The sequence below is a fragment of the Daldinia caldariorum genome (genome assembly GCF_022478825.1).
Source record: "Daldinia caldariorum strain CBS 122874 unplaced genomic scaffold F4812scaffold_6, whole genome shotgun sequence".
Lineage (NCBI taxonomy): Eukaryota > Fungi > Ascomycota > Sordariomycetes > Xylariales > Hypoxylaceae > Daldinia > Daldinia caldariorum.
Genome location: NW_025953042.1, coordinates 1,296,680 through 1,320,228, shown reverse-complemented (window position 1 = coordinate 1,320,228; position 23,549 = coordinate 1,296,680). Strand labels below are relative to the sequence as shown.

General features: G+C 46.3%; 8 protein-coding genes across 8 annotated transcripts; 6 read left to right on the top strand and 2 right to left on the bottom strand.

The window, feature by feature from the left end:
* Window positions 1–155: 155 nt before the first annotated feature.
* Window positions 156–2,568, bottom strand: F4812DRAFT_425312 (cytochrome P450). Its single transcript, XM_047933916.1, has 3 exons — window positions 2,160–2,568; window positions 701–2,091; window positions 156–627 (listed from the first exon to the last, which is right to left on the bottom strand). The coding sequence occupies exons 1-3, from the start codon at window positions 2,338–2,340 to the stop codon at window positions 559–561; spliced, it is 1,641 nt and encodes a 546-aa protein (XP_047791276.1). The 5' UTR covers window positions 2,341–2,568; the 3' UTR covers window positions 156–558.
* A 344-nt stretch (window positions 2,569–2,912) lies between these two features.
* Window positions 2,913–4,057, top strand: F4812DRAFT_425311 (uncharacterized protein). The gene is made up of 3 exons (XM_047933915.1): window positions 2,913–3,464; window positions 3,518–3,861; window positions 3,920–4,057. Exons 1-2 carry the CDS (start codon window positions 3,381–3,383, stop codon window positions 3,626–3,628), a joined length of 195 nt encoding a protein of 64 aa, XP_047791275.1. The 5' UTR covers window positions 2,913–3,380; the 3' UTR covers window positions 3,629–3,861; window positions 3,920–4,057.
* F4812DRAFT_470707 (ABC-2 type transporter) lies at window positions 3,920–4,587 on the top strand (the record flags this gene model as incomplete). The annotated part of the gene is made up of 2 exons (XM_047939010.1): window positions 3,920–4,162; window positions 4,222–4,587. Coding segments are annotated over 2 exons (609 nt in total), but the record flags the coding sequence as incomplete, so codon positions are not given.
* A 451-nt stretch (window positions 4,588–5,038) lies between these two features.
* F4812DRAFT_470706 (multidrug resistance protein CDR1) lies at window positions 5,039–6,837 on the top strand (the record flags this gene model as incomplete). Its single annotated transcript, XM_047939009.1, has 4 exons — window positions 5,039–5,156; window positions 5,219–5,799; window positions 5,862–6,325; window positions 6,411–6,837. 4 exons carry the CDS (start codon window positions 5,039–5,041, stop codon window positions 6,835–6,837), a joined length of 1,590 nt encoding a protein of 529 aa, XP_047791273.1.
* Window positions 6,740–9,444, bottom strand: F4812DRAFT_352977 (uncharacterized protein). The gene has a single exon (XM_047931745.1). The coding sequence runs from the start codon at window positions 9,340–9,342 to the stop codon at window positions 7,108–7,110; it is 2,235 nt and encodes a 744-aa protein (XP_047791272.1). The 5' UTR covers window positions 9,343–9,444; the 3' UTR covers window positions 6,740–7,107.
* Window positions 9,445–9,894: 450 nt separating this feature from the next.
* On the top strand, window positions 9,895–13,202 carry F4812DRAFT_425305 (Sec23/Sec24 trunk domain-containing protein). The gene is made up of 7 exons (XM_047933914.1): window positions 9,895–10,330; window positions 10,397–10,527; window positions 10,585–10,879; window positions 10,941–11,423; window positions 11,492–12,589; window positions 12,649–12,848; window positions 12,903–13,202. Exons 1-7 carry the CDS (start codon window positions 10,238–10,240, stop codon window positions 12,925–12,927), a joined length of 2,325 nt encoding a protein of 774 aa, XP_047791271.1. The 5' UTR covers window positions 9,895–10,237; the 3' UTR covers window positions 12,928–13,202.
* A 423-nt stretch (window positions 13,203–13,625) lies between these two features.
* On the top strand, window positions 13,626–14,699 carry F4812DRAFT_352907 (ribosomal protein L11). The gene is made up of 3 exons (XM_047931744.1): window positions 13,626–13,968; window positions 14,139–14,259; window positions 14,323–14,699. The coding sequence occupies exons 1-3, from the start codon at window positions 13,928–13,930 to the stop codon at window positions 14,656–14,658; spliced, it is 498 nt and encodes a 165-aa protein (XP_047791270.1). The 5' UTR covers window positions 13,626–13,927; the 3' UTR covers window positions 14,659–14,699.
* A 2,231-nt stretch (window positions 14,700–16,930) lies between these two features.
* Window positions 16,931–21,937, top strand: F4812DRAFT_458477 (glycosyltransferase family 41 protein; the record flags this gene model as incomplete). The annotated part of the gene is made up of 4 exons (XM_047937371.1): window positions 16,931–18,510; window positions 18,588–20,546; window positions 20,614–21,223; window positions 21,287–21,937. 4 exons carry the CDS (start codon window positions 16,931–16,933, stop codon window positions 21,935–21,937), a joined length of 4,800 nt encoding a protein of 1,599 aa, XP_047791269.1.
* Window positions 21,938–23,549: the final 1,612 nt, after the last annotated feature.

The following is a 23,549-nucleotide window of genomic DNA, read 5'->3' as shown; positions in this document are numbered from 1 at the left end:
ATATTTAATAAAAACATTTAAATATAAAATTATTTTTTAAATAATATAATAATTTAAATTTATTCACATTATTATTAATGTATTACATTTTTTAATAATAATAATACGTATTTTTAAAAAAAAACTTTTAAAATAAAAATAATTTTAATATTAAAAGATGCATTTAATAAAACATTTTTTCCCGAATAATACACCTAATAAAAACGCTTAAAACCTTGCGCACGGCCGAGTTGCTTAATCCAAATAAGCTAGGTTAATATAATATCCCGAACAAGTTCGAGCATAAAGCCTTGTTTACGTAATGTACATAAAAAAACTTAACCCCTAGCCGCGATAAAAAAAACCAAAAACTCCCACTTGCAAGCATAACTGTAGTTTAAGGATCTTAATGATCTTGCCATGAACGTACCAAGATGTAGTGGTACCTTGGTAGATACGCGATTGGCATGTAAGAATAAGACGGGAACACGCTGTCCTGGATTTGATTTCCATGCAAACTCTTAGCGAAATAGTGCTCAATGGAGTTAGCAATATTACAGAACCTCTAGAGTATATCATTCACTGTTGCTGTGCTATTTTGACTTTCATTCTCATTCTATCCACTGGCTTGATAGTGATTTGTCTCATCTATCGTATCCGTATTAGCACACGAAGTATGGGGGAGATTGGGGGAGATAAAATAATGCCGAACGTTGCTTACATTGTAGAGTTCAGATTTGACTTTGAGCCGGCCATCCTCTGTAGCGACGGGTAATTGCTTGTTGTCTGTTTCAATCTCCCCAAGGCCCACCTTGAAGAAGTCATAATGACGGGCCACGACAGCAACAATGACACGCAGTTCGATGTTGGCAAACTCTTGTCCAATGCAGTTGCGAGGTCCACGCTCGAAGGGTCTCCAAGCGCTAGGAGGGATTTGGTTCGAAGATAGGTCGGAATGTTTCTTAGACTGTTCATCGTCCTGTCCAATCCACCTCTCTGGTACGAAGGAATTAGCTGTATCGCCATATACATCAGGGTCCCGATGTATTAAGGTTTCGCAGTTATAAATGATCGTTCCGTCTAGGCAATACTCTTGGCCGTCAGGTGTCCGTACAGTAAATCCTGTGCCGTGTGCTGTAGTTCGCGCAGTTGCGGCTGGCGGGTGGAGGCGCAGCGTTTCTTTAATAACAGCCGCGATGTATTTCATGCGGCGCAACGCATCCGGGCCTTCAGGTGAAAGGAGTTTTGATCGTACTTCAGCTACGCCCGTCTCCGGACCCAGAATATCATCAAGCTCGGCACGAACACATCCTAAGACACGGGGCGTGAGGGATAGCTCGTAGAATATCCATGCGATGGTTGTGCTAGTTGTATCATGGCCAGCAAACAGGAAGGTTTTTATCTGGTCGCATGCTTCGTCTATAAGCTGGGTTGTAAGGACTTTAGTATCCTCCAAGGCAAGTGAGAGGATACTCCGAGCATTGCCGTTTTCGACGGAATGGTTGCGGTGGATTATACTTTTCACGATTACGTCAATACGCTTCCCAAGACGACGACGTTTCAATATCGTCCGCGGAATTAGCCACCAAGGTAGGTCGGCCTTGTCATCCATATAGGCGCTAACAAGTTCTCTGTAAATTTGTATAAGCTCGCTCTGCTTCTGCGGGTTGGAATTTTGAGCGTGAAGATTTTCGCCCATGACGATCGCACCGATGATGTCGAATGCTAGGTTGACACCCAAAGGCACAAGCGAAAAATCATCACCTGATTTTACAAAGGAGTCTAGGTGCTCGGTAAAGCCAACAGTCTTGTCCAGAATGCAAGGTAAGAGGGTCATAAGGTACTGGGGTGCAAACCCAGGACTAAATCTCTTTCGAAGTGCTTTCCACTCTTCACCGTGAGAAGCAAGGATAGAGGTTGGACCGATGATAGGTTCTAAATATGGTAAAGGACTTTTGGGAGTGCTGGTTGGGAAAGCCTTGGAGGATCTTGACACTTGTTCTGCGATTTCGTGGCTACGAACAAGAACCATGGGACGATTCACGGGGCGAAAATCCACAAACATCAACGGTGGTCTTCCCAGATCGTCATTCATTTGCGTGAAGACGCTATCTATACCGCACATTAGAAACTGAGCGGATATAGAGCATCTAGGTATAACTAGTAGGCTTCTGATTCACCTGGATGTCGATCTGCAGGACCGCGTGCAAGGTATTCGCCCATGAGCTTGAGATGCCCCAACAGGAGGGAAGGGGGCAGCTGAGGGATATCAGCATACTGCCGGAAGCGCTTGTATCGTAGCTTATTGTAGAGGTATGCGGCGAGCAGCGAGAAAGCTGCAAAGACTAGTGACTTCAACATATTGGTCGTTAGACGACTAGATGACACTAGGTAATAGGGTGAATAGAGTGAATAGGGAGGGAGGGGGAACGATTCGAGAAACTTAGGGATTGGAGAAAGACTGAGGGCTAGGTAATCGGTTAGGAATGGGAGGAGGCGGCCTTGTTAGAAGATGCAGTTAGTTAAAACGGATGAGTTACACAATTTCAATACTACCTAGGACCATAATCTATTAGAGTTAAACGGCGTTACACAGAGTTACACATACCAAGGCAACAATCACAATTTAACCTAGAGCCTCAGCCTGCCTGCCTGCTTAACCCATGTAATATATTAATAAGTTTAGAGGTAACCAATCAAACCACCGTCCTTAGCCGCGGCAACATCGCCCTTTAAATGTGACGCGTACCGTATGTAAGGGTATTGCATACACGCATTGCAGATACCTAGTCGTATAAGTTGCTGTCTATGGGTATGTCCCTATTAGTTACCCGGAAAATTGACGGCATAGTGCTGTAGTATAACGTATCTAGGTACTTAGAGATATCTACCTCATGCCTGGTAAAATACCCTCCCTCATCCAGTGAGCAAGAAGGGGTGTTAAGCGTGTGGCTCCCGTGCTATCTCAATCATGATTATCTAGGATGTCGTGTTAGGTGACTGCTTATGGCTGCCAGAAAAGACGGAAGGTAATAGCATCTGTGACCAACCATAAGAGGTAAATACTTTCTACTACCTATGTATAACACTTTTCGGCGATGAAGAGAATTCCCATCAGCTTAAAAAGCTTCAAATTGGCTTATCGTTTAGAAATCTCTACTGTTACGGGACTGCAGTAGCAACACAGCACCAGGGTACTACTTTTCTCCATATAGTCTCTTCAGCCTTTAGTCTCGTCACGGGGATATTTAGGCCAAGCCCAAAGCATGATGTAGAAATCCTTCGCGACTTCGAGGGTATGATACTATCTGGAGAGATGCTCTTGGTGTTGGGTCGACCTGGAAGTGGATGTTCTACCCTATTAAAGACTCTGTCTGGCGATACTCAGGGGCTTCGCTTGAATGATGAGGGGCACATTAATTACCAAGGTGCATATTAAAGCAGTGGCTATGAGCTTATACCAAGCATCTGAAGAAATGTATGGAGTAAGACAGCACTATCACTATCACTAATGGCGATCTATATTAATATGAATCAGAATTCCGATCATGTTATATTACTCTACGAAGGACATCAAATAAGGTACTTTGGGCCTGCGGCTGCTGCGACGGCGTATTTCACGAAACTTCGGTTTGTGAAGCCAAGTTGAGCCACCACCGCAGATTTCTTGACATCTTTGACCAATCCAGCAGAGCGCGTTGTACAAATTGGCTATGAGAACCAAGTGCTACACCTGCCAGCTGAGTTCGCCAACGTATGGAAGCGTGGCGAAGAGGCACGCACCCTGCGTGCAAATATAGACAGGTTCAACGCACAATACCCAATGAACATCATGCATCCCAAAGACGATCTAGAGAAGGCCACTGGGATCGAAAGACTAAGGTAAATGCACCTTACTTGTACTATTAGGCAAGGTATTCAGACTAAAACTGCGTGGTAGCCTGCGAACATCTACGTATCCACTACCGATTACTTGGCAAGTTCTGACGTGTTTACGGAGAGCATTTCCAAGGATGAAAAAAATATAGCCACCGACATATCTACAGTCATTGCCAACACCATACTGGGTATCATAATGGGCAGCCTATTCTTCAATATGAGCGAGGATGCGGATAACCTACAGCAGAGATCCCTGCTTATCTTCGTTGCACTAATGGTAAATGCCTTCGTCCCGGGCCAGGAGGTATGTATTTTGTCCCACTTACTCTACACCAGCATTAACTCATATCTAACTGTCAACAGGTTATAGTGATGTGGGCCCAGCGGCCTATTGTCGAGAAACAAGGTCGCTATGCCTTCTACCATCCGTTCACTGAAAGACTGGCCTCCTTAATCAACGACTTGCCTGTCAAGATTGCTATATCTTTCAGCATACACCTCCCCATCTACTTTATGGCAAACCTTCGCCAAACTGCAGCAGCGTTTTTTGTGTACTGGCTGTTTATGTTCGTTAATCTCATCACTATGTCGATGCTCTTTCGGATGATTGGGTCAATCACGCGGACACGGGAGCAGACTACCGTGCCCGTCTCCGCTATAGTACTGCTATGTATCATCTATACGGGTTTTATTGTGCCGCCAGACTACATGGTTCCATGGCTTAGCTAGTTCTAGCGTATTAACCCACTGGCATATACATATGAAGGCCTGTTGATTAATGAGGTATGACTATCCTCCCTTAAATATAGTGCTATAGTATGACTGAAGTTATTAGATGCATGATCGGCTATTCTCATGTACGACAATGATTCCGTCTGGGCCTTTCTACAGCAACATCAGTGATAATCAAAAGATCTGTGCTGTGATTGGTAGCGATGTAGGTCAGCGACATATTCAAGGAACAGCCTATATATCAATGAAATATGATTTCTCAGTAAAACATATATGGAGGTAAGCTGAATGCCCAATGTTCTTCACATTCTACTTGTTCATCTTCCCACTGCCACAGTCCGCGAAGCTTTAGAATTCAGTGCTCTACCAAGGCAGCCTGACCCCGTTACAAAGGAAAATAAGCTGGCTTCCGTAGAAAGCACGCTGAGTATGATGGACATGCAATGGTATGCTGATGCTGTTGTTGGTGTGCCGGGAGAAGGCCTCAACGTGGAACAACGAAAGCGTCTCACGTCTCACTATTGCTGTTGAACTGGTTGCCAAACCAGAGCTACTCCTATTTCTTGGTAAGTGGATATTCCCCCTGACCCACGGTTCCGCCCACACCAACTGTTAATAATATCGCTAGATGAACCCACGTCTGGTCTTGATAGCCAGACTGCATGGTCAATCTGCATGCTGCTGCGCAAGTTGGTAGACAATGGGCAAACGATACTCTGCACTATACACCAGCCCTCTTCCCAGCTTTTTAGTATGTTTGATAGGTTATTACTGCTCGATAAAGGCGGGATAACCCTTTATTTTGGTGACATCGGTAATGACGCGTCGACCCTGATCAACTATTTTGAAAGCAACGGCGCTCCAAAGTGTCGAGCCGATGATAATCCAGTAGAGTGGATGTTAGAAGTAACTGGGAACGCGTCGTCTTCTGCGTTGACAACTAATACCCGCCAAAGGGATGTCACCAAGCGGCAGAATTGGTCCGAAGTATGGAATTCTAGTCCTCAAAAACGTGACACCTTGAATTATTTGGCAGATATAAAACACAGCGCACCCGTGCCATACGGTTCTTCGTCAAACCAGGTCTACGATCATGAATATGTGGCGTCATTTGCAAAACAGATGGCCATCATCACGAAACGTGTCTTACAGGATCAGTGGCGAGATCCTGTATATCTACGATCGAAGTTCGCCTTGTCTATTCTCCTTGTGAGTCCGATATGTTTACAGCTTTTACAGCTCCCATGACAGGTTTACTGAATGCGGGCTAGGCTCTTCTCAATGGCATCTCCTTTTATAACAGTCCCCTAGATATTCAAGGCGTTACAAACCTGATATTTTCGGTCTTTCTTATTACACAACTATTCAGCTGTGTTGACCAGCTAGTGATTCCGTACTTTGTCGACCAGCGAGCATTATTCGAGGCCCGGGAGCGTGATTCACGAGCGTATTCATGGGTTATATTCCTCGCTGCGAATATTCTAGTCGAGCTCCTCTGGCAGACTGTCATTTCTGTGCCGGTGTTTGCCGCCTGGTACTACCCTACGGGTCTACAACGTCATGGAGACGAATATATGTCTACGGCAGAACGTGGCGCATTGACTTTCATACTCATTTGGATGTTCAATTTGTGGTCGAGCACAATCTCCCAGTTCTTTGCGGCCGGGATTGAGCATGCGGAGATTGCGATGCAGATTGCTACACTCTTCTACTGGTTCTCTCTGGTCTTCTGTGGGTATGTTGCTATTTCATCTTCTAAGTTACCTCTCACCATCTCATAGTCGGATCCAATAAAGTCAGCAAGCTGATGATTGACGCAGTGTTATTGCCCCGCCTGACAACCTTGCACGATTTTGGATCTTCATGTATCGCGTTTCGCCTCTAACATATCTTATTGAAGGTCTGGCAGTTGCTGGCTTTGCAGGCGCGGGCGTGGCCTGTTCCTCTGTCGAGGTCCTTAATATACCCCTCCCCGGAGAGTCAGGGACGCAAGGGTGCGGTGAATACTTGGCTCCATTCGTACGATCAGCTGGCGGACAGGTTTTGAATCCGCTGGATGATTTGGAATGCCGCTATTGCCCATTATCGGATGTGAACTCAATATTAAGAAGCTTCGGCATAGACCAGAGAAACGCGTGGCGCGACGTGGGATTCATGGTGGTGTATGTCATATTTAACATACTAGCTACGTTTGGAATGTATTGGTTGGTACGAGTCCCTCGAAAGCAGCATTTTGTCAAAAAATAACATTAGTTTACCCGAACTTATTCGGGATATTGTGTCAAGCCAGCTCGTCTGAATTATCGAAAGCCGCCTTTCTACAGTACCTAGCTACTGCAATAGCTACGGGGAACCACAGTCTAACGGCCGTTCGCTATATGTATTATGGATAAGAGAGCTATAAGCTAGGGCGTTATAGGCGTTAGAGGACCGTTCGGTGCATGTATCGTGGCTCGAGGAGCTGTATTCGGGCTCTTGTGCTCACCGAAGGGTGGCCTCATGTATATGTATTATATTTTACATACGGAACTCATTCACTATCAACTTCTTGCTACCACTTTCTTTTCGTAATTCTTCCAGTGTTCTAGACATGTTTTGTAACACTGATTTTACATCTTGAAGACATGCGTCTCCATCCTCCTCAAGACGTTGCAAGCGTTTTTCAATCTGCTCTTCTGCATGTCCACCTTGCATGTCGGATAGCTCTTCATCATTCCTATCTTTTGCCTTTGCAACACCGAGCATCCTTTCGACAAGCCTGGATATTTCCTCTTCTCTAGCTAGCTTTGCCTTCTCTAAACGTACTTTTGCTGTTGTGATTCTCCATACTTCCTCGTTTGGCTTCTCTTGGTTGGGCTGATGCATAGTTTGTTCTGATCTACGATACGGCTTTCCAGCTGTACGTAGCTGGCTTCGTCGTATGATTTCCATCGGATGGCTATTTCGTTTTGGCGAAGCACTACTGGGTGATGTCGGTGGTGTCGGTACCCCTGCTAGAGTATGCCGGTTTAATTTATCTGTAAACAATCTTGTGTGGTCTCCATGGCTGGCTATGGCATTATTGTGTACTTTTATTGGCACAGGCTTTTGGCGTTGTTGTGACATGCTCTTTATTTTATTGAGATGGGGCCGTAAAGGCGGAAGGCTAGAACTTGGACTTGGACATGGGGCTGGTACTCTTGGTTCCGGCCGGGGAGTTAAGTTAGCTACGACCATGACTGGCGTCATGGCAATAGAATTCAAAGTCGCCGCCGTAATGAGCTCGTCGGCCTGCTTTTCCGGGATTATCTCGGTCGTCATAACTTGCGAAAATTTCCAGCTATTTCCTGGAAGTATTGTCAAGGCAGGCTGAATCTTTTCGACAGACCCTATCTGGGTAGTTTGGGCTAACCCACTCTTCGTACAGACTACTTGTCCGCCACGTGTCCGGGATGACGACCTTGAGCGTACTCGCCGCGTCGTAGGGGAACTGCTAACGAACCGACCGAGGATAGGAGAATCCTTTGAATCATCGGTGCTGGGGATAGGTGGCACAATAGTTGGATCAAAATCTAGTGCAACATGGTTGTTAGGCGTCGGCGTTGGCTTGTTTGGTAGAGTATTATTATCTGAACCTTGCTGGACAGCTTTTTGTTCTAGAGCTCGTTTGTGATAATCCTTCTCTTCATACGGCGATGGCAGAGTAAGACTGATGGTTGGAACAGCATGAGTATCTTGTTGGAGACTTTCTCCTTCCTGACCAGCGAATGACTTATTCATATCAGATGCAATATCTCTAGAGCTACTGATGGCAATTCCTATCGGGATATTGTATGGCTCGTCCATACTAACCAAATCCCGCACCGAACTCGGCGCAAGCTTGGCATCGTCTGGGAAGGGAAAGGATTGTCTCCCGTTATCATTTTCGGTGAAACTCCGCGGATCATCAGAAATCAACGTAGAAGATGCAGCTGAGGAAGCCCTTGGTCTGAGGCTACCCATTGCTAGTGAACTACCCGTCTCGCCCACGGTCGCTGACCTCGAGTTTCTAGTCATGGAGGTATTTATAACTAGTTTTTCCGGTGTAGAAGGGGTATGAGAAGTTTCACCAGGTTCACACTGTCGATGGAGCGAAGTTTGCTGCGCTATTAACTCATCTAGTGAAGCTGCAGGTTTCCCTTTGGAGCTAGTTGCGCGCTTACTTGACGAACGAGGCCGTACTTGTGGAAAGGAGGTAATGCTCGACTGATAGCGCGTTGTAGAGCTAACACATGCACCTGCCGTAGATGGCCTTGAGGTTGTGGGCGGAACGGGAAACGTCATGGCTGCTAGCATTTTGGGAAATCCCGGTGATTCTGGAAGCAACCGATCTCGGGGCGCTGCTGGACCTGATTGTGCAAGAACCCTCGTATTGATCTCCAGATGTCGCTTTGCGCCTGGTAAGACCTCGTCGCCCATCGTAAGCGGACGTGCTCTGACTCGATTTGATGAGCCTATATCTGACTGCTCGGGTTGTTGGCAGGTTGATGAATGCAGTAGAGGTGCGCTGGGTGAGGATTGAGATCTGAACCTGGAAAATTGGCCATGTTGCGTCGTTTCCCCCGCGTGTAGACAGCTGGGAATATATGACAGATGCTGTCCCTGCTTCTTTGCCTTCGGCTCATTCCTTGGAGAGCTACTAACAGCCTGGAACATGCTTGAAGTCGATCGGGAGCGGGATATTATTGGAACTTTCAATTCCCTATCTCCTACCCCTGAGTTGAACTTTTCCATTTGAATGAGGTGAGTCTAGAGTGAGCCGATTTATGTTATGGCAGGTAATTTCCACGCGTGCGCATCTTGGTCATGAATGAAGAACTTGGATGTTTTAGAGGAAGCTCTGAGGAGGCTTTCCTTCAATTAAATATATACAACAGGCGGCATCGTCCGTCAAATGGAACCAATAGAGCAACCACAAGAATTCAATAAGGCTTGCAATGATATCGAAGAGCGGAAGGTGCAAATCACTAAGTTCGTCTCGGAAGTTCCTACAGGATCCCAGACGCGCATCGGCTTGTACTGATTGGGACGTAGGTTCTATTTACGATAGTTATATTTAGTTAAGTCGCTACATTGCAGCTTAGGTTAGGTACTTTTACTCTTGACTGTACAATTAGGTACCCAATACCACTTGTTTGTATTACCTGTACGTACCTTGCCGGCGGTAACGCAAGAATGCATTTAAAAGGTAGGATTCTTAAAAGCAGTACCTAGGTATGCAATTCCTACAGGGATGTCGCCCATGCTTTTTTTTTTTTGGGCCCTTCTTGAGATGCAACTTGTCCATATCGAAGTAAGGTACTTTATTACCTAGGTAGTTAATTATATACAATAACTAAAACGACATCAAGATTGGTTTCGGTTCCTACCCCACAGAGACATTCTGTCCTTAAGCTTTGCGGTCGACATACCAGACATACTATTCTTACATCACACACCGAACACACACACCGCGATCCTGCTAAGGGAAATTCCCTCTTAATTTCGAAGCCTGTCTCAGCTTAATCGACTACACTCTGCTCTCTCCTTAGGACCTTGTACGTACATTTCGCCTTCAGCAATTGCTGTAGGTGCATTGATCCTCAACGTCCAATCGAGCTTGGCGGGCTATTGCGAGCCCGCAGACGACATGGATTACGAAGCTTTAAAAGAACAATGGAGCGAAGTGGAAGATCGTGATGGTGTTCGACTGAGTTGGAATGTCTTTCCTAGCTCTCGGATGGTAACTTGGCCCTCTGCCGACTTGGCTGCATCTTTGTGAGCGCATGTATTCTAAAGCAGTGCATAGGAAGCGTCCCGCCTTGTCGTCCCCATCGGTGCTCTCTACACTCCCCTGAAAGAGAAACCAGACACGCCACTACTACAATTCGAACCTGTTACATGTAAACAACCGTGCCGTTCTGTCTTGAACCCTTTCTGGTCAGTGGCTCTCAACCTCCTGACATCATTGACGATCGCCTAGCTAATAGTACCTAGTCAAGTCGACGTCAGAGCACGTCTGTGGATCTGTCCGTTCTGCCTCTCGAGGAACCCTCTCCCTCCTCATTACAAGGACATCACCCCTAATGCCATCCCCCCGGAGCTACACCCATCCAACACAACAATCGAATATCGGCTTTCGAGACCGGCACCTAGTCCACCTATCTTTCTCTATGTTGTCGATACGTGTCAAGAGGATGACAGTTTGTCGGCTCTGAAGGAGTCTCTCATCATGAGCTTGAGCCTCCTCCCCGAAAATGCTCTAGTTGGCCTCATTACTTATGGGACCATGGTTCGTCTATCTTATCTCCAAATTCCGGGTGATTTTTATGGCTGACGCGTAGAGTTTCTAGGCCCAAGTTCACGAGATCGGTTATACTGAATGTGCCAAGTCGTACGTTTTTCGTGGCAGCAAAGATTATTCTGCCAAGCAAGTCCAGGAGATGTTAGGTCTTCTTGCCCCGAGTCTCCGTCCTGGTATGCCGCAGCAGCAACCCGGCCGACCTATGCTGCCCATGGGACCCGCTACCAGATTTCTGCTACCAGTTCAGCAGTGCGAGTTCCAGCTTACTAAGATCCTGGAACAGTTGCAGAAGGACCCTTGGCCTGTTGCCAGTGATAGGAGAAATCTTCGATGTTCTGGCGTTGCGCTCAGCGTTGCTGTTGGTTTACTTGAGTCTTCCTTCCAAAATGCCGGTGGCAGGATCATGCTTTTCGCCGGCGGCCCTGCAACTGAAGGACCTGGAATGGTTGTTGGCCCCGAATTGAGAGAGCCAATTCGTTCACATCACGACATTGACCGTGATAATATCAAGTATTACAAGAAAGCACTTAAAGTTAGTTTGATTCTTGGTTCATACATTCATGGGTTCTTACGGCGGCTAACTCTTTGTCTTATTTTTAGTTTTATGATAATCTTGCGAAGCGAACAGCCCACAATGGTCATATAATAGATATCTTCGCTGGCTGCTTGGATCAAGTAGGATTGCTCGAGATGAAAGGTCTGTGCAACTCGACAGGTGGTCACATGATCCTCACCGATAGCTTTACTTCATCTATGTTTAAGCAGTCATTCATTCGAGTTTTCGAGAAGGACGGAGATGATAATTTACTAATGGGATTCAATGCCGTCCTTGAAGTTTTAACAACCAAGGAGCTCAAGGTTACCGGCCTCATTGGGCATGCCGTGTCATTAAACAAGAAGTCAACTTCAGTCGGGGAGACCGAGTGTGGTATTGGCAATACGTGCTCGTGGAAAATGTGTGGTATCGATCCTAATGCGAGCTATGGCATCTATTTCGAGGTTGCAAGTCAAGGCGGACCCACGCAACATCAACAAGGCCAGCAGAAGGGCATGATGCAATTCTTGACGTATTATCAACATTCTTCCGGGCAGTTTCACCTCCGCGTAACTACCATTGCTAGGAACTTAAGCGGCCCAGCCGGAGATCCTGCTATCGCACAGTCCTTTGACCAAGAAGCGGCCGCAGTACTTATGTCAAGAATTGCAGTTTTCAAGGCGGAGGTCGACGATGGTCCCGATGTTCTTCGATGGGTTGACCGAATGCTCATTCGGTTATGTTCACGTTTTGCCGATTACAGGAAAGATGACCCATCCTCATTTAGGCTGGAAAAGAACTTTACCCTCTACCCCCAGTTCATGTTTCACCTCCGACGAAGCCAGTTCCTTCAGGTCTTCAACAACTCGCCTGACGAGACCGCCTTCTACCGACACGTGTTAAACCACGAAGATGTGAGCAATTCTCTCATCATGATACAACCAACCCTCGATTCGTATACCTTCGACCAGGACGGAGGACAGCCTGTCTTGTTGGACTCGACTTCTATTCAACCCACGCATATCTTATTACTGGATACGTTTTTCCATATTCTCATATTCCACGGAGAAACCATCGCAGAATGGAAGAAAGCGGGATACCAAGATCAAGAAGGCTACGAGAATTTTGCTGCGCTCCTGGAACAGCCTAAAGAGGACGCGAGGGTAAGTGTGAAGAATATCCATTTGATAAAACGTTACACTAATATCGGTATCCTGTATAGGACCTCATTGCGGACCGTTTCCCGCTCCCTCGGTTTATTGTATGCGATGCTGGTGGCTCGCAAGCGCGGTTTTTGCTTTCAAAGCTAAACCCGTCAACGACACACACTACTGGGGCATATGGCGGTGTTGGTGCTCAGACAGCTCAGACTATATTTACGGATGATGTATCACTGCAAACTTTCATGGACCACTTGATGAAGTAAGTAGCTTGATATTCTAAGCCCTACGTTGCAAGATTAACATGTTATCACAGGTTGGCCGTGAGCGGGACAAATTGATCGTTGCAGTAAAACCTAACATTCTTGGACGAGGAGTTTATAAAGCTTGCGCTGCGTGGCTTTTTGGGCCCAAGAACTGCTTCGCCATGACTGTCTCACCACATACCATCACGACAAGTATAGCAGGCTCGCCACAGTAGGTGTTAGTTTTAGAGCACGCTGATTGTTAGGAGGTAACGAAGCTAGCTCGGAGCGGCTCATGTATTTAATGCTATTGTAGAGAGCAGCCAGTTCATACGTCAATAAACCGTATGTCCTCAGTGACACGACATTCATTTAGTCTTTCCCCTATTTTAACCTTCATTTATCTCATTCGTAGGTAAGCACTTAGGTAGATACCGGGTAAGTGGTTCTGTAAATGGCCTTCCCTCCATACAATGTACCTATCTATATAGGTGGCATATCATTAGGTACCTAGCTTACCGAAATAGAACTAAACCTTCATACTGCGTTATCTACCTTGTATCAGATCTACCTTGTAGATAGCTAAGGTCAACCGAGCAGCGGAGTGAGTACATACCTTAGGTAATCATATGTACCTAGCCAACCTTATGTTAGGTGATCGAGGAAGCATCTGAAATTGGGTACCTAGGTACCCACCTAAGTAGGTACTTGAGGTAGTTTAACCAATGAAGATGGAGTCCATGATTTTTAGCCCCTTGGCTCTGAAAGGATGAAGCGAAGGTGCATCATTACACATTAAACTTTTTATTTTAATCCAATCAATCCTCTAGTTTGCTCAACTAGATCCATTTATTTTCCCTTACGACACTTTCCTACTAACAGGGCTGCTGCGTACCAGCGTACCTATCTCGAGTACGAAATACAAACCCCACTGTCTAGGGCTTCTCTAGCCCACAACCGAATTTCATCAAGACCACTTTCTTCAACTTTCACCCTCCTGATTGCAAGCGCTGCTCACGAGGCTCATACCATCTTACGCAAAAAGTCTCCCCAGAATTTTTATTGGCAACCTGTGAGACTTCATATCTGAGCGAAGATGCGTAAGTTAAACATACCCGACCTGTTCAAATTTTCAGCGTAAGCTAATCTTTCAAATATAGCTCCCAAATTCGATCCCAATGAGGTGAAGGTGATGTACGTGAAAAAATAAAAAAAAATAAAAAATAAAAAACCCTATCCGTTTTCAATTTCGCCAGAGACGAAAAATCGCAAATACGCCCGTTTCGAAGCTGACAAGAATTCTGTAGCCACCTTCGAGCGACTGGTGGAGAGGTCGGTGCCTCATCGGCGCTTGCCCCCAAGATTGGTCCTCTTGGTCTGTCGCCGAAGAAAGTGGGAGAAGATATCGCTAAGGCTACTGGTGACTGGGTAGGCACTCTACTTACATGACAAGAAGCCGAAGTGCTAGACTAACAAAATTTTGGTTATTAGAAAGGCCTACGAGTCACCGTGAAGCTTACAATCCAGAACCGTCAAGCCGCCGTTTCCGTCGTTCCCACGGCTTCCTCCCTCATCATCAAGGCCTTGAAGGAGCCGCCCCGTGACAGGAAGAAGGAGAAGAACATCAAGCACTCGAAGAGCGTACCTCTCGACGATATCATTGAGATTGCTCGAACAATGCGATTCAAGTCTTTCTCAAAGGACCTAAAGGGAACTGTCAAGGAGATCCTAGGAACGGCGTTCAGTGTGGGCTGCCAAGTGGACGGACGAAGCCCCAAGGATGTCAGCGACGACATTGAGAGTGGCGAGATCGACAGTAAGTTTTGATCAGTATAATTTTCCTCTTGTAATGCTAGATACTAACCTCGGCCGATATAGTTCCGGAAGAATAAATATGGACTGGGTGGGCTGAAAATGGGCTTCTTTTTTTCCGATGCATCTTTCGACAGGAGTTCAGGAATGGCTTGCGATAGTCGTCGCCGACACACTCTGAATTGAGACGAATGAAATAAATCTCGCTATTCTCGTGACATGCATCCTACCTTCCTCGGATATCCCCGTTACACCTACACCCTTGCCTACACTCTGAGATAAACCTAGCTCTCCGTGGTCTATTTCTATTTCGTGTCAAGGGAGATTAAGTTAAGACCAACTACTCACCGCGGCTTCCTTGCTACCGAAGCGTGGAGGCGGAGGTCCATCTTTTTAGGTCGACATCAACGTTCCAGAATGCTTGTTTTCTCTGACGGGTCAAGGTGGAATTCGAAAGACGCCCCGTAGACGAATATCGCCGTGAAGACCTTGCTTATTTTATTTCTTGTCCCCCCCCACATAAGAAATGCATATTGTTTGGTTAGTATTGTAGGTTGCTATGAATTCTGCCTTTTTTTGGGGGGGGGTTGTTCTAGATTTCCTAAATTGATATGTCATCCATAAATCTTCCAGCCTGTTGCTTGAAAACGCTCCGAGAGCCTTATGTAGCCTAATATTCGTAATGCTTACCTTTTTTTTTTTTTTTTTTTTCAGTATCACGTCTCTTCACCAAAGCCTATTAGTTAGCAGTATGTCCTATGATGAGGAATAACTCCTTCTCGGTGTTGCAAGTGCTGCTTGTCCCCAATCAGGTAATTCATAGATGTGATAAAATACCTACCTGACTTTTCAAGTAACTACCTGTAGGCTGAAAAGTCGTGCACATGCATACCTACATGTAGGTACATGTAAGCGCTTAGCATTCAGGTCACAATATGTAACCTCGCCTTTCTAGGACTGGGTATGTAGCTTACGATTGTGCTGGGTGGCGGTTTCCTATGCGTTTTGTACATGCAATAGGTACCTAACCTAGCATACCTACCTGACAAAGGTATTTTACCTTAAGATACCTTCTAGATAGCCTTTTGTTAAGGCCAAAAATCTTTTCATTTCATACGATGCATTTCTCGCTGGGCTTATTTCTTTATTTTTCCTGGGGGCTTTGAAGTTTTACCCTAAGTTTAAAGGCATTGTAGTTAAAATTTTTATGATTGTATAAGTTTTAGGACATGTCAGCAGCCTGTTATACAGAGGTTAATACGCGCCTGTGTAGCATACGACGCCATACGTAATGTAAGTGTGCAAGGATGTTACCTTATGTACATACAGTATGCACCCTGGGTAACTACTAATGTTAGGTAGGAATGTATTGTACCAAGGTAAGCACGTACCTAAAAATCGACCATGCATGTATTATACATATATTTTAGGTAGGTATTGTATTGGACAATACTTTTTCTTCCCTAGAGTCAGGCCAAAGATACATGTACTTGGTGCAAATACACGGTTGATTTTCGCCAAGCCCCACTAAGTCCAAGAAATGTGACAGGAGCTGATGGGGACCAACTTGAACCAAAAATTGATTGATTTAGACTCAGCCCCCCCACGTACAAAGCAGCGCCGTCCTTTTCAACCCTCTTCAACCCTCATAGCCTTTTCCCTCTACTAGGATCTACATAACTTCACCTAAACATATTGGATTTCTAAACAACTTGACAGCCTAGATAATGAACACTGGAAACTTATCAACGGCGTCAATTTTTAACGGGACCTTTCTTATCACATACCTACTACTTCTCAGACCGTCTATAGATATTCGCATCTAACCTGTACATTAGATATTCCGTCCTATCCTACCTGCCTACGTAAAGTAGGTGTTCGTTGGAATCCACTTCTCTTCCGCTTTGACCTCGAATACCCCCCCTCCGCATATCCCTCTCTTACCTGCCTCGCCTCCGTCCTTACGCCTGGCTGGCTCCAGAGCTTTCGCGTCGTGCGAGGCAGAGCAGAGGGCGAGGGGCTTGTTAAGTTTGAAATTAGAGATGAAAGATCGGGTTTAAGGTAGACTGGATTGGCCTAACAAAATACATCAGACGACAGCCTCGTGCCAGCCCCTAGCTAAGATATCTATCTACTTGGGTTTTCAGCGCCGGAATTCACTACGCACCTCTCAATGCATCTCGCCCAGCTTCCTTCGGCCGTGCTCTAACCAGCAGGCTATAATGAGACCTCTCCTCATTTCTAGGCCTCGACACTCCCTTTCCTAGGCTTATACTCACCCTGCGAGATGTTCTCCTCTGTTCAGATGCACCACCCGGTGCATCCATCCCACCATCTCGACTCCCATCTCGACTCTTCGTCGCCCTTTCAGCTAGATCGCAAGCAGGACCGTCATTCCTTTCAACATTATACTCGTACTGCTTCTAGACTGTCTGAACCTTCGCTAGGTTTTGGCGTTGCCTCTGCGCACAACGCTTTCCCCATTCGTTCATCGCAGCCCTCGTTGCCGATGCATCCGCGATCCAACGCCTTTATGATGCCATCTCACCTATCCGACCACGACGAACATCAGCTTAGACGCAAAACGCCAAATGGCACGATAGATGCCGGATACGATGGCAACCCTGCCCAGCTCGCCTCGGGGCCTCCACCCTTGAAGCATATGATCTTGCCTACCTCGTCTAGCCTTATGCCTACTGCGGTTTATCCCCATCAAGACCACCATGCAATTAAATATCATCTTAAACCCTCAGTCGATGATTGGTCACTCCAACCACTCCCGCTCTTCAATATTCCAGATCATGGCGGTCTCCCTGTCGATTCCAACTCGTTAGCGTTCGCAAGCACTTGGCGGCGAGGACTTGTTAACGATACTCGTGCTCGCATGGCCGTTGATGCTACTCCTAATGGAATGCCAACGGCTGCCTATCCTTATAATAATGGGCTTAACATACCAACAGCTCTGCAACCTATATACCAACACTCTCCAGGGCCAGCTATATTTGATAATAGTGCATTGCTTACACCTTCAGCTTGGCCTGAGACCAACGTGCCTACTTATCATCGAAGTGCGCATCCAGGCAGTTTGAATTACCACACTTTAAATTATTCTCCTATGTCTCATATCCGTTCATCCAATGCCTTCATGCCGGCTAGGACTCCTTTCAACACAATGGCTCATTATGGAGAGAGCTCGGCAGGCCTACATACACCTTCCCAGGGGTTAGAATCTCTTACACTTGAACCTACCCAATATGGGAGACCTAGACCCGAGTTGAATGAGAATTCCACCCCTACGATGTTTAGAGAAAAGGCTCTTGCAAACGCCCACCGGTCGTATATTGAGCTTCTGGCTTATCTGCACTATAGCAAGAAAAATCAAGGTCGTTCAGCTCAAGACACTAGGTCTTCTAAGATGGTTATATTCCCCAAGTTGCCAAGGCCTCCAAACCATCCTAATTGTGTCCTTAGCCGGCGTCGTTCTAGAGACACACACGGTTATAGGAACTACGACAATGGTGGTGGTAACCATGTGCTCGCCCCCCAAACTGATGGATCGTCAGAATTATATGGTCAGCAAATCATGAAGCATCAAATACGAAGTGATGAAACCCCCCGTCCAGCTTTCTATTATCCATTAAACGGCGACGCGTCAGGATACCCTGATGCAGACTCTGAGCGAGGGAGAATACCAGTCAAGCCCCTGTCTAGTGCCAAGGCCGCTGTTGAGATGTTGACTCATTTGTGTGAACAAAGCGGTTGGAAATGGGTCGACGGTATGTTGCTTGGTGGCTGTTTACATTACGGCCTTGAACATTACGAGCAATCATTGGAGTGGTTCCAGAGGATCATCTCTCTAGATGAGACGTAGGTTCTTATTTCAGCCCTATCTTACCCCATAGTTGGTTTTGGTTTTATAAGGAATAAGCTAACTTTATTTACAGTCATGTTGAGGCAGTTTCAAACGTCGCGGCAACTCTATATTGCCTGAATAGACACGAGGAGGCCGAACGGCAGTGGTTACGGGCCGTCCATTTACGGCCCAGCTATCTCGAAGCTGTCGAGCATCTTGTCGGACTTCTATGTTCTAACCATAGGAGTAAGGAAGCTGTTGATATAATTAACTTCGTTCAACAATCACTCCGTTATCCCGGTCGAGATGGTTGCGATATTAGTCCTGATACGGGTAGCGGACTTAGTAATCCCGTGTACAGCGAAGCCAAGCTGCATCCACATCAACGCTGTGAGCCAATACACAGTGACGATGGTGTAGAGGAGTCGAGATCACCTGGCTTTGGTTCAAGCGGTTATCGTGTCAGCGGTAACGAGAATGGTCGCATAATAGCTTTGATTCACGCTAAAGGAAATATGCTATATGCATTGAAAGACATCGACCAGGCTTCTGAAGCATTTGAAGAGGCCGTGCTTATCAGTGCTGGGAGAAAGCTTAAATGTATTAATTCATTAATACGCAGAATACAATCTGTCCTATCTCCCACGGATATATCCGGGTCATCTAGACGAGGTAGCCTCCGCACGCTACCTGTGGGGCCACTACTTCTTCCCCCCGAAAAGGCAAGGCATACCGCACAGTTGGTCTTTGCAGCCCACGGCGAGCTCCCTGGATTACGGTTTGTGCCGGATGGTGCGCCGAAAAGGTCGGCAATCTCCACTACCAGCAACTCTCTACTTTCGTTGGCAAAAATATTTCAAGATGCCATGTCAAATGGAGGATCCTTCCCAAAGCTTTTACGGCAGCCTTCTGGAATTGGGGATATTCTAGCGCTCTACTATCTATCCCTGTCACTCTCGGAGAGCCCTTCAACAGCAAACAATGTAGGGATTTTGCTAGCTAGCGTTCAACACACCAGTCCCGCCTCGCAATTACAGATTTTGGAGAGCCCGAGCATACCGCCGATACCCGGGATTGCTCCTGGCAGCGGTCTTGCACTAGCTCTTGCTTATTATAACTACGGCCTGAGCTTAGACTCCAAGCACGTTCATCTCCATACAAATCTCGGGAGTCTGCTAAAGGATATCGGCCAACTTGACCTGGCAATACAAATGTATGAGCAGGCCGTCGCCTGTGATGGCAGTTTTGATATTGCCCTTACAAATCTTGCCAATGCTGTTAAGGATCGTGGGCGCATCAGTGATGCTATTATGTATTACAGGCGTGCCGTCAACTCTAATCCTGAATTCGCGGAAGCGGTGTGTGGTCTTTCTACCGCTCTCAACTCGGTCTGTGATTGGAGCGGCCGTGGTGGTGTACTTCTCCACGGTGGAGCATACGACCGTTGGCATGTCGACGACAAGGGAATGCTTCGGGATGTCAAGAATGAAGAGTCTGGTAGCGGCTTGATGAAGAAAGTCGTTGATATCGTCTCGAAGCAGCTTTTAGAGTCGTGTCATTGGGGCGCCGGGATCTTACAAAATGGAGCCCTCGAGCTGCTGGTTTCACAGGTCGAATTTTTAGCAGCCGGGGGGACACGACGAAGTTCAGATATTGAGGATGCATTGCGTAGATGGGCAGGCCAGCCGTGGGAAGGTTCGAAAATCCTCCGTCTCGTGGAGCGCTCAATGAAGACGATGATGCGTCGTTGGTACTTAGATAAGTACATTCACAACCGCGCATCGCAGTCAGGATACCCTCGGCTTAAGCTGCCAGCGTCCCTGGCTGTACCAGCAGCACCAACTGTTCTTCCTTTCCATACCTTCACTTGTCCATTGACGGCCAAGGACGTACGCATGATTTCCCAGCGGAATGCCGCTAGGATATCATGTTCTACTCTTAAGTCGCCGTGGCTTCCCAATTCCGTGTATGCGCCGCCTCCTCCGCCTAACCCACACCTCAATATCGGATACGTATCTTCAGACTTCAATAATCATCCTCTCGCTCACTTGTAAGTTTTACATCTATCCGTGACGTATCAATGACACTATGTTGTTTCACAAATTAACCGCATACAGAATGCAATCCGTATTCGGATTTCACAATCCGTCACGAGCCAAGGCTTTCTGTTATGCTACTACCGCAAGCGATAAATCGGCCCATCGGTTGCAAATAGAACGTGAGGCACCTGTATTTCGCGATGTGAGCAGTTGGCCTTCAGAGAAGCTTGTGGAACAGATTGTGAAAGATGAGATCCATATCCTTATCAACCTAAACGGCTACACCCGAGGCGCCAGGAACGAAATATTCGCAGCTCGGCCAGCACCAATACAGATGTCTTTCATGGGATTCGCAGGTACGCTCGGTGCTGAATGGTGTGATTACATCTTAGCCGATAGGACCGCCATTCCTCCATCCACACTACGACCCATGAGAAGCAACATAGAATTAGAAGACGTTTTTCGGGACGACGAGTTTAGCGAAACCGGTGACTGGATGTATTCCGAAAACATTATCTTCTGTCGTGATACGTTCTTCTGCTGTGATCATGCGCAATCGTGCGACCTAGCCGAAAGGACTATGACATGGGCAGATGAACAACGACGTCGATGGAAAATGCGCAAGGAACTTTTTCCAAATCTCTCGGATGATACTATTATACTTGGCAATTTTAACCAGTTGTACAAGGTATTTTCTTTATTTCGAATATACATACTGCCCATGATAGTCATGACTAACTATGTCATTCAGATTGACCCTTCTACCTTTCGTACGTGGTTGCGTATACTCTCCAACGTCCCTAAAGCCATACTATGGCTTCTCAGGTTCCCCGAGCTCGGCGAGAACAATCTGAAGAAAACAGCTAAAGCCTGGGCCGGCGAAGACGTGGCAAATCGTATCATTTTTACGGACGTGGCGCCGAAGCAGCAGCACATTTCACGGGCGCGCGTTTGCGACCTCTTCCTAGATACACCAGAGTGCAATGCGCACACAACGGCTGCAGATGTCCTGTGGTCGAGCACCCCATTATTGACTTTGCCGAGATATCCGTATAAGATGTGTTCTCGCATGGCAGCGTCAATTCTTAGAGGAGCGTTACCAAAGACACCTGCCGGAGAGGAAGTTGCTCGAGAGCTCATCGCCGGAAGCGATACCGATTACGAAGCACTTGCAACTAATCTTGCGGGAAGTCTGACTTATCGATATGTAAATGGGGAGTACTGCGAAGGGAGTGGACGATTGGCCGAAATGCGAAAGATTCTTTTCGAAGCAAAGTGGAAATGTGCACTATTCAATACGCGCAGATGGGTGTCTGATTTAGAGTGGGCGTATGAAGAGGCATGGCGGCGTTGGGTGGCCGGGGAAAGTGGCGACATCTATCTTCCTATAGAGCAACAGTGAGACATTTCCGGGAATGGGGGTTAGTTAAAATAACCTTGGGTCTTGCTTTCGAAGTAGGCTGGGAATGAGCTCGGAAATGTTCAATACCGGCCAAGGATATTCATCGCATTGGATGTGGCACATAAACATATGTTGCCCATCCTATCTATATGAAAAAGCATGGAGTTCCGGTGAGCTTAAGATGGTAACCTGAGTGGACCGTCTTGGGGTTTCAACAGGCTTCTGATTATATTTTGGGCTTAGTTATGCCAGCTTTGGACGAAGAACTCGATGTTTCTATGATAGAGCAGGTAGCGGGCTCGGACCAAGTGCTGGTAGGGTTACGTTACCTTTGGGACAGAAATCTGCCGTCGTTTCGGCAACGACGGGCAGAGGCGTTTGGTATTATGGCAGCGCGGATTTATTTCAGTATGCTGTCGATGGAATCTTGTAAATATACCCAGAGCTGATACCCTAAGGATGGGTAAAGCCAGTTATTTTGCTCGGTTATGAGCTTCTCTTTCTCTTTTCCTTTCTCTTTTCCTTTTCCCTTATCATTTTTCTTCCTTTTCATATGATTCTATTTTCTCCCTTCTTACTATACTTTGAGACCAACAAGAAACCAGGGGCAACATCGCGTTTTTATTCCTTCATATGTAGGATGCCCTTTTTTACTAGCCGCAAGTCTCAAGGACCTTGTGTAACGAAGGCTGGTATTTCACTCACCTCCAAGACACGGTATTAAAACCGGCAACTGACGGCTTGATAAATCGAGATTGACGTCACACAATAGTAAGTAGGATAGGGATACGATACCTACCTGATATTACCTTGGTATGTATCATATTTGCCGCAATATGCTAGGTATTACTATACCAGTCCGTGAAAATGTGTCGACTCGTCCCAACTTGTTGAGGTTTTCCCATTAGTCTAATGGTGGGGGTGGACAGTTTCAGCCGGCGAAGAAAGAAGACGGGGTGCGGCTGAGAATTAGCTGTGGGTAAGACTATTTTCCAACGGCCACGATATCTTCTTCACACTATAGGCATAATAGTCAAGAGGTGGACCCCGCAAGCCCGGAGATATTGGACTCGCTTGGTTTTGCCATTTTTAAAGTGACGAATTGGTCGTAGAGAATAATATATGTGCATATACATACATACCTGACATGTTGATATATCCAGGCATATATATAGGTATGTATATCATAAAGAAATAAAAGAAAGGGAAAAGAAAGAAAGAGGGCAGAGAATGTTGCAGATTCGCTAAGTAAGCAATTCTCCTCAGGCTTCATGAAGTGGTTGGGTAGGGTTAAGTTACATACTATGTAGTAGGTGAGTATGTTTTCAGTTTCAGCCGGTGAAGATGAGATCCCAAGTCAATGGGTCGTTGGAGAAGCAAGGAAAGCCACATGCGCAGATCGTCACCCTAACGAACTTTAAACGGCCGGGCTATGCTGATTGTTTTGATAAGTACCTATACTCGAGCTAGATACACAAGGTTCACATACTGCTTACTTATATAAAGATGGTACCAAATAGGGAATAGGGTACATTTACATAACATAAGTAGGTTAGGCAGGTACACATACACGCGTGTGTACCTAGTATTATTCTACCTAACCTAGGTAGGT

Excerpts from the sequence above, each read along its gene's own strand:
- F4812DRAFT_425312 (XM_047933916.1), bottom strand. The coding sequence starts at position 2,340 with ATGTTGAAGTCACTAGTCTTTGCAGCTTTCTCGCTGCTCGCCGCATAC. Across the intron at positions 2,092-2,159 it reads TCCTGCAGATCGACATCCAG|ATAGCGTCTTCACGCAAATG; the intron begins GTGAATCAGAAG and ends TGTGCGGTATAG. Across the intron at positions 628-700 it reads TCAAATCTGAACTCTACAAT|ATGAGACAAATCACTATCAA; the intron begins GTAAGCAACGTT and ends CGGATACGATAG.
- F4812DRAFT_425311 (XM_047933915.1), top strand. The coding sequence starts at position 3,381 with ATGATGAGGGGCACATTAATTACCAAGGTGCATATTAAAGCAGTGGCT. Across the intron at positions 3,465-3,517 it reads CATCTGAAGAAATGTATGGA|AATTCCGATCATGTTATATT; the intron begins GTAAGACAGCAC and ends AATATGAATCAG.
- F4812DRAFT_352977 (XM_047931745.1), bottom strand. The coding sequence starts at position 9,342 with ATGGAAAAGTTCAACTCAGGGGTAGGAGATAGGGAATTGAAAGTTCCA.
- F4812DRAFT_425305 (XM_047933914.1), top strand. The coding sequence starts at position 10,238 with ATGGATTACGAAGCTTTAAAAGAACAATGGAGCGAAGTGGAAGATCGT. Across the intron at positions 10,880-10,940 it reads TCATTACTTATGGGACCATG|GCCCAAGTTCACGAGATCGG; the intron begins GTTCGTCTATCT and ends TAGAGTTTCTAG. Across the intron at positions 12,590-12,648 it reads AGCCTAAAGAGGACGCGAGG|GACCTCATTGCGGACCGTTT; the intron begins GTAAGTGTGAAG and ends TATCCTGTATAG.
- F4812DRAFT_352907 (XM_047931744.1), top strand. The coding sequence starts at position 13,928 with ATGCGTAAGTTAAACATACCCGACCTGTTCAAATTTTCAGC. Across the intron at positions 13,969-14,138 it reads GACCTGTTCAAATTTTCAGC|CCACCTTCGAGCGACTGGTG; the intron begins GTAAGCTAATCT and ends AGAATTCTGTAG. Across the intron at positions 14,260-14,322 it reads CTAAGGCTACTGGTGACTGG|AAAGGCCTACGAGTCACCGT; the intron begins GTAGGCACTCTA and ends TTTGGTTATTAG.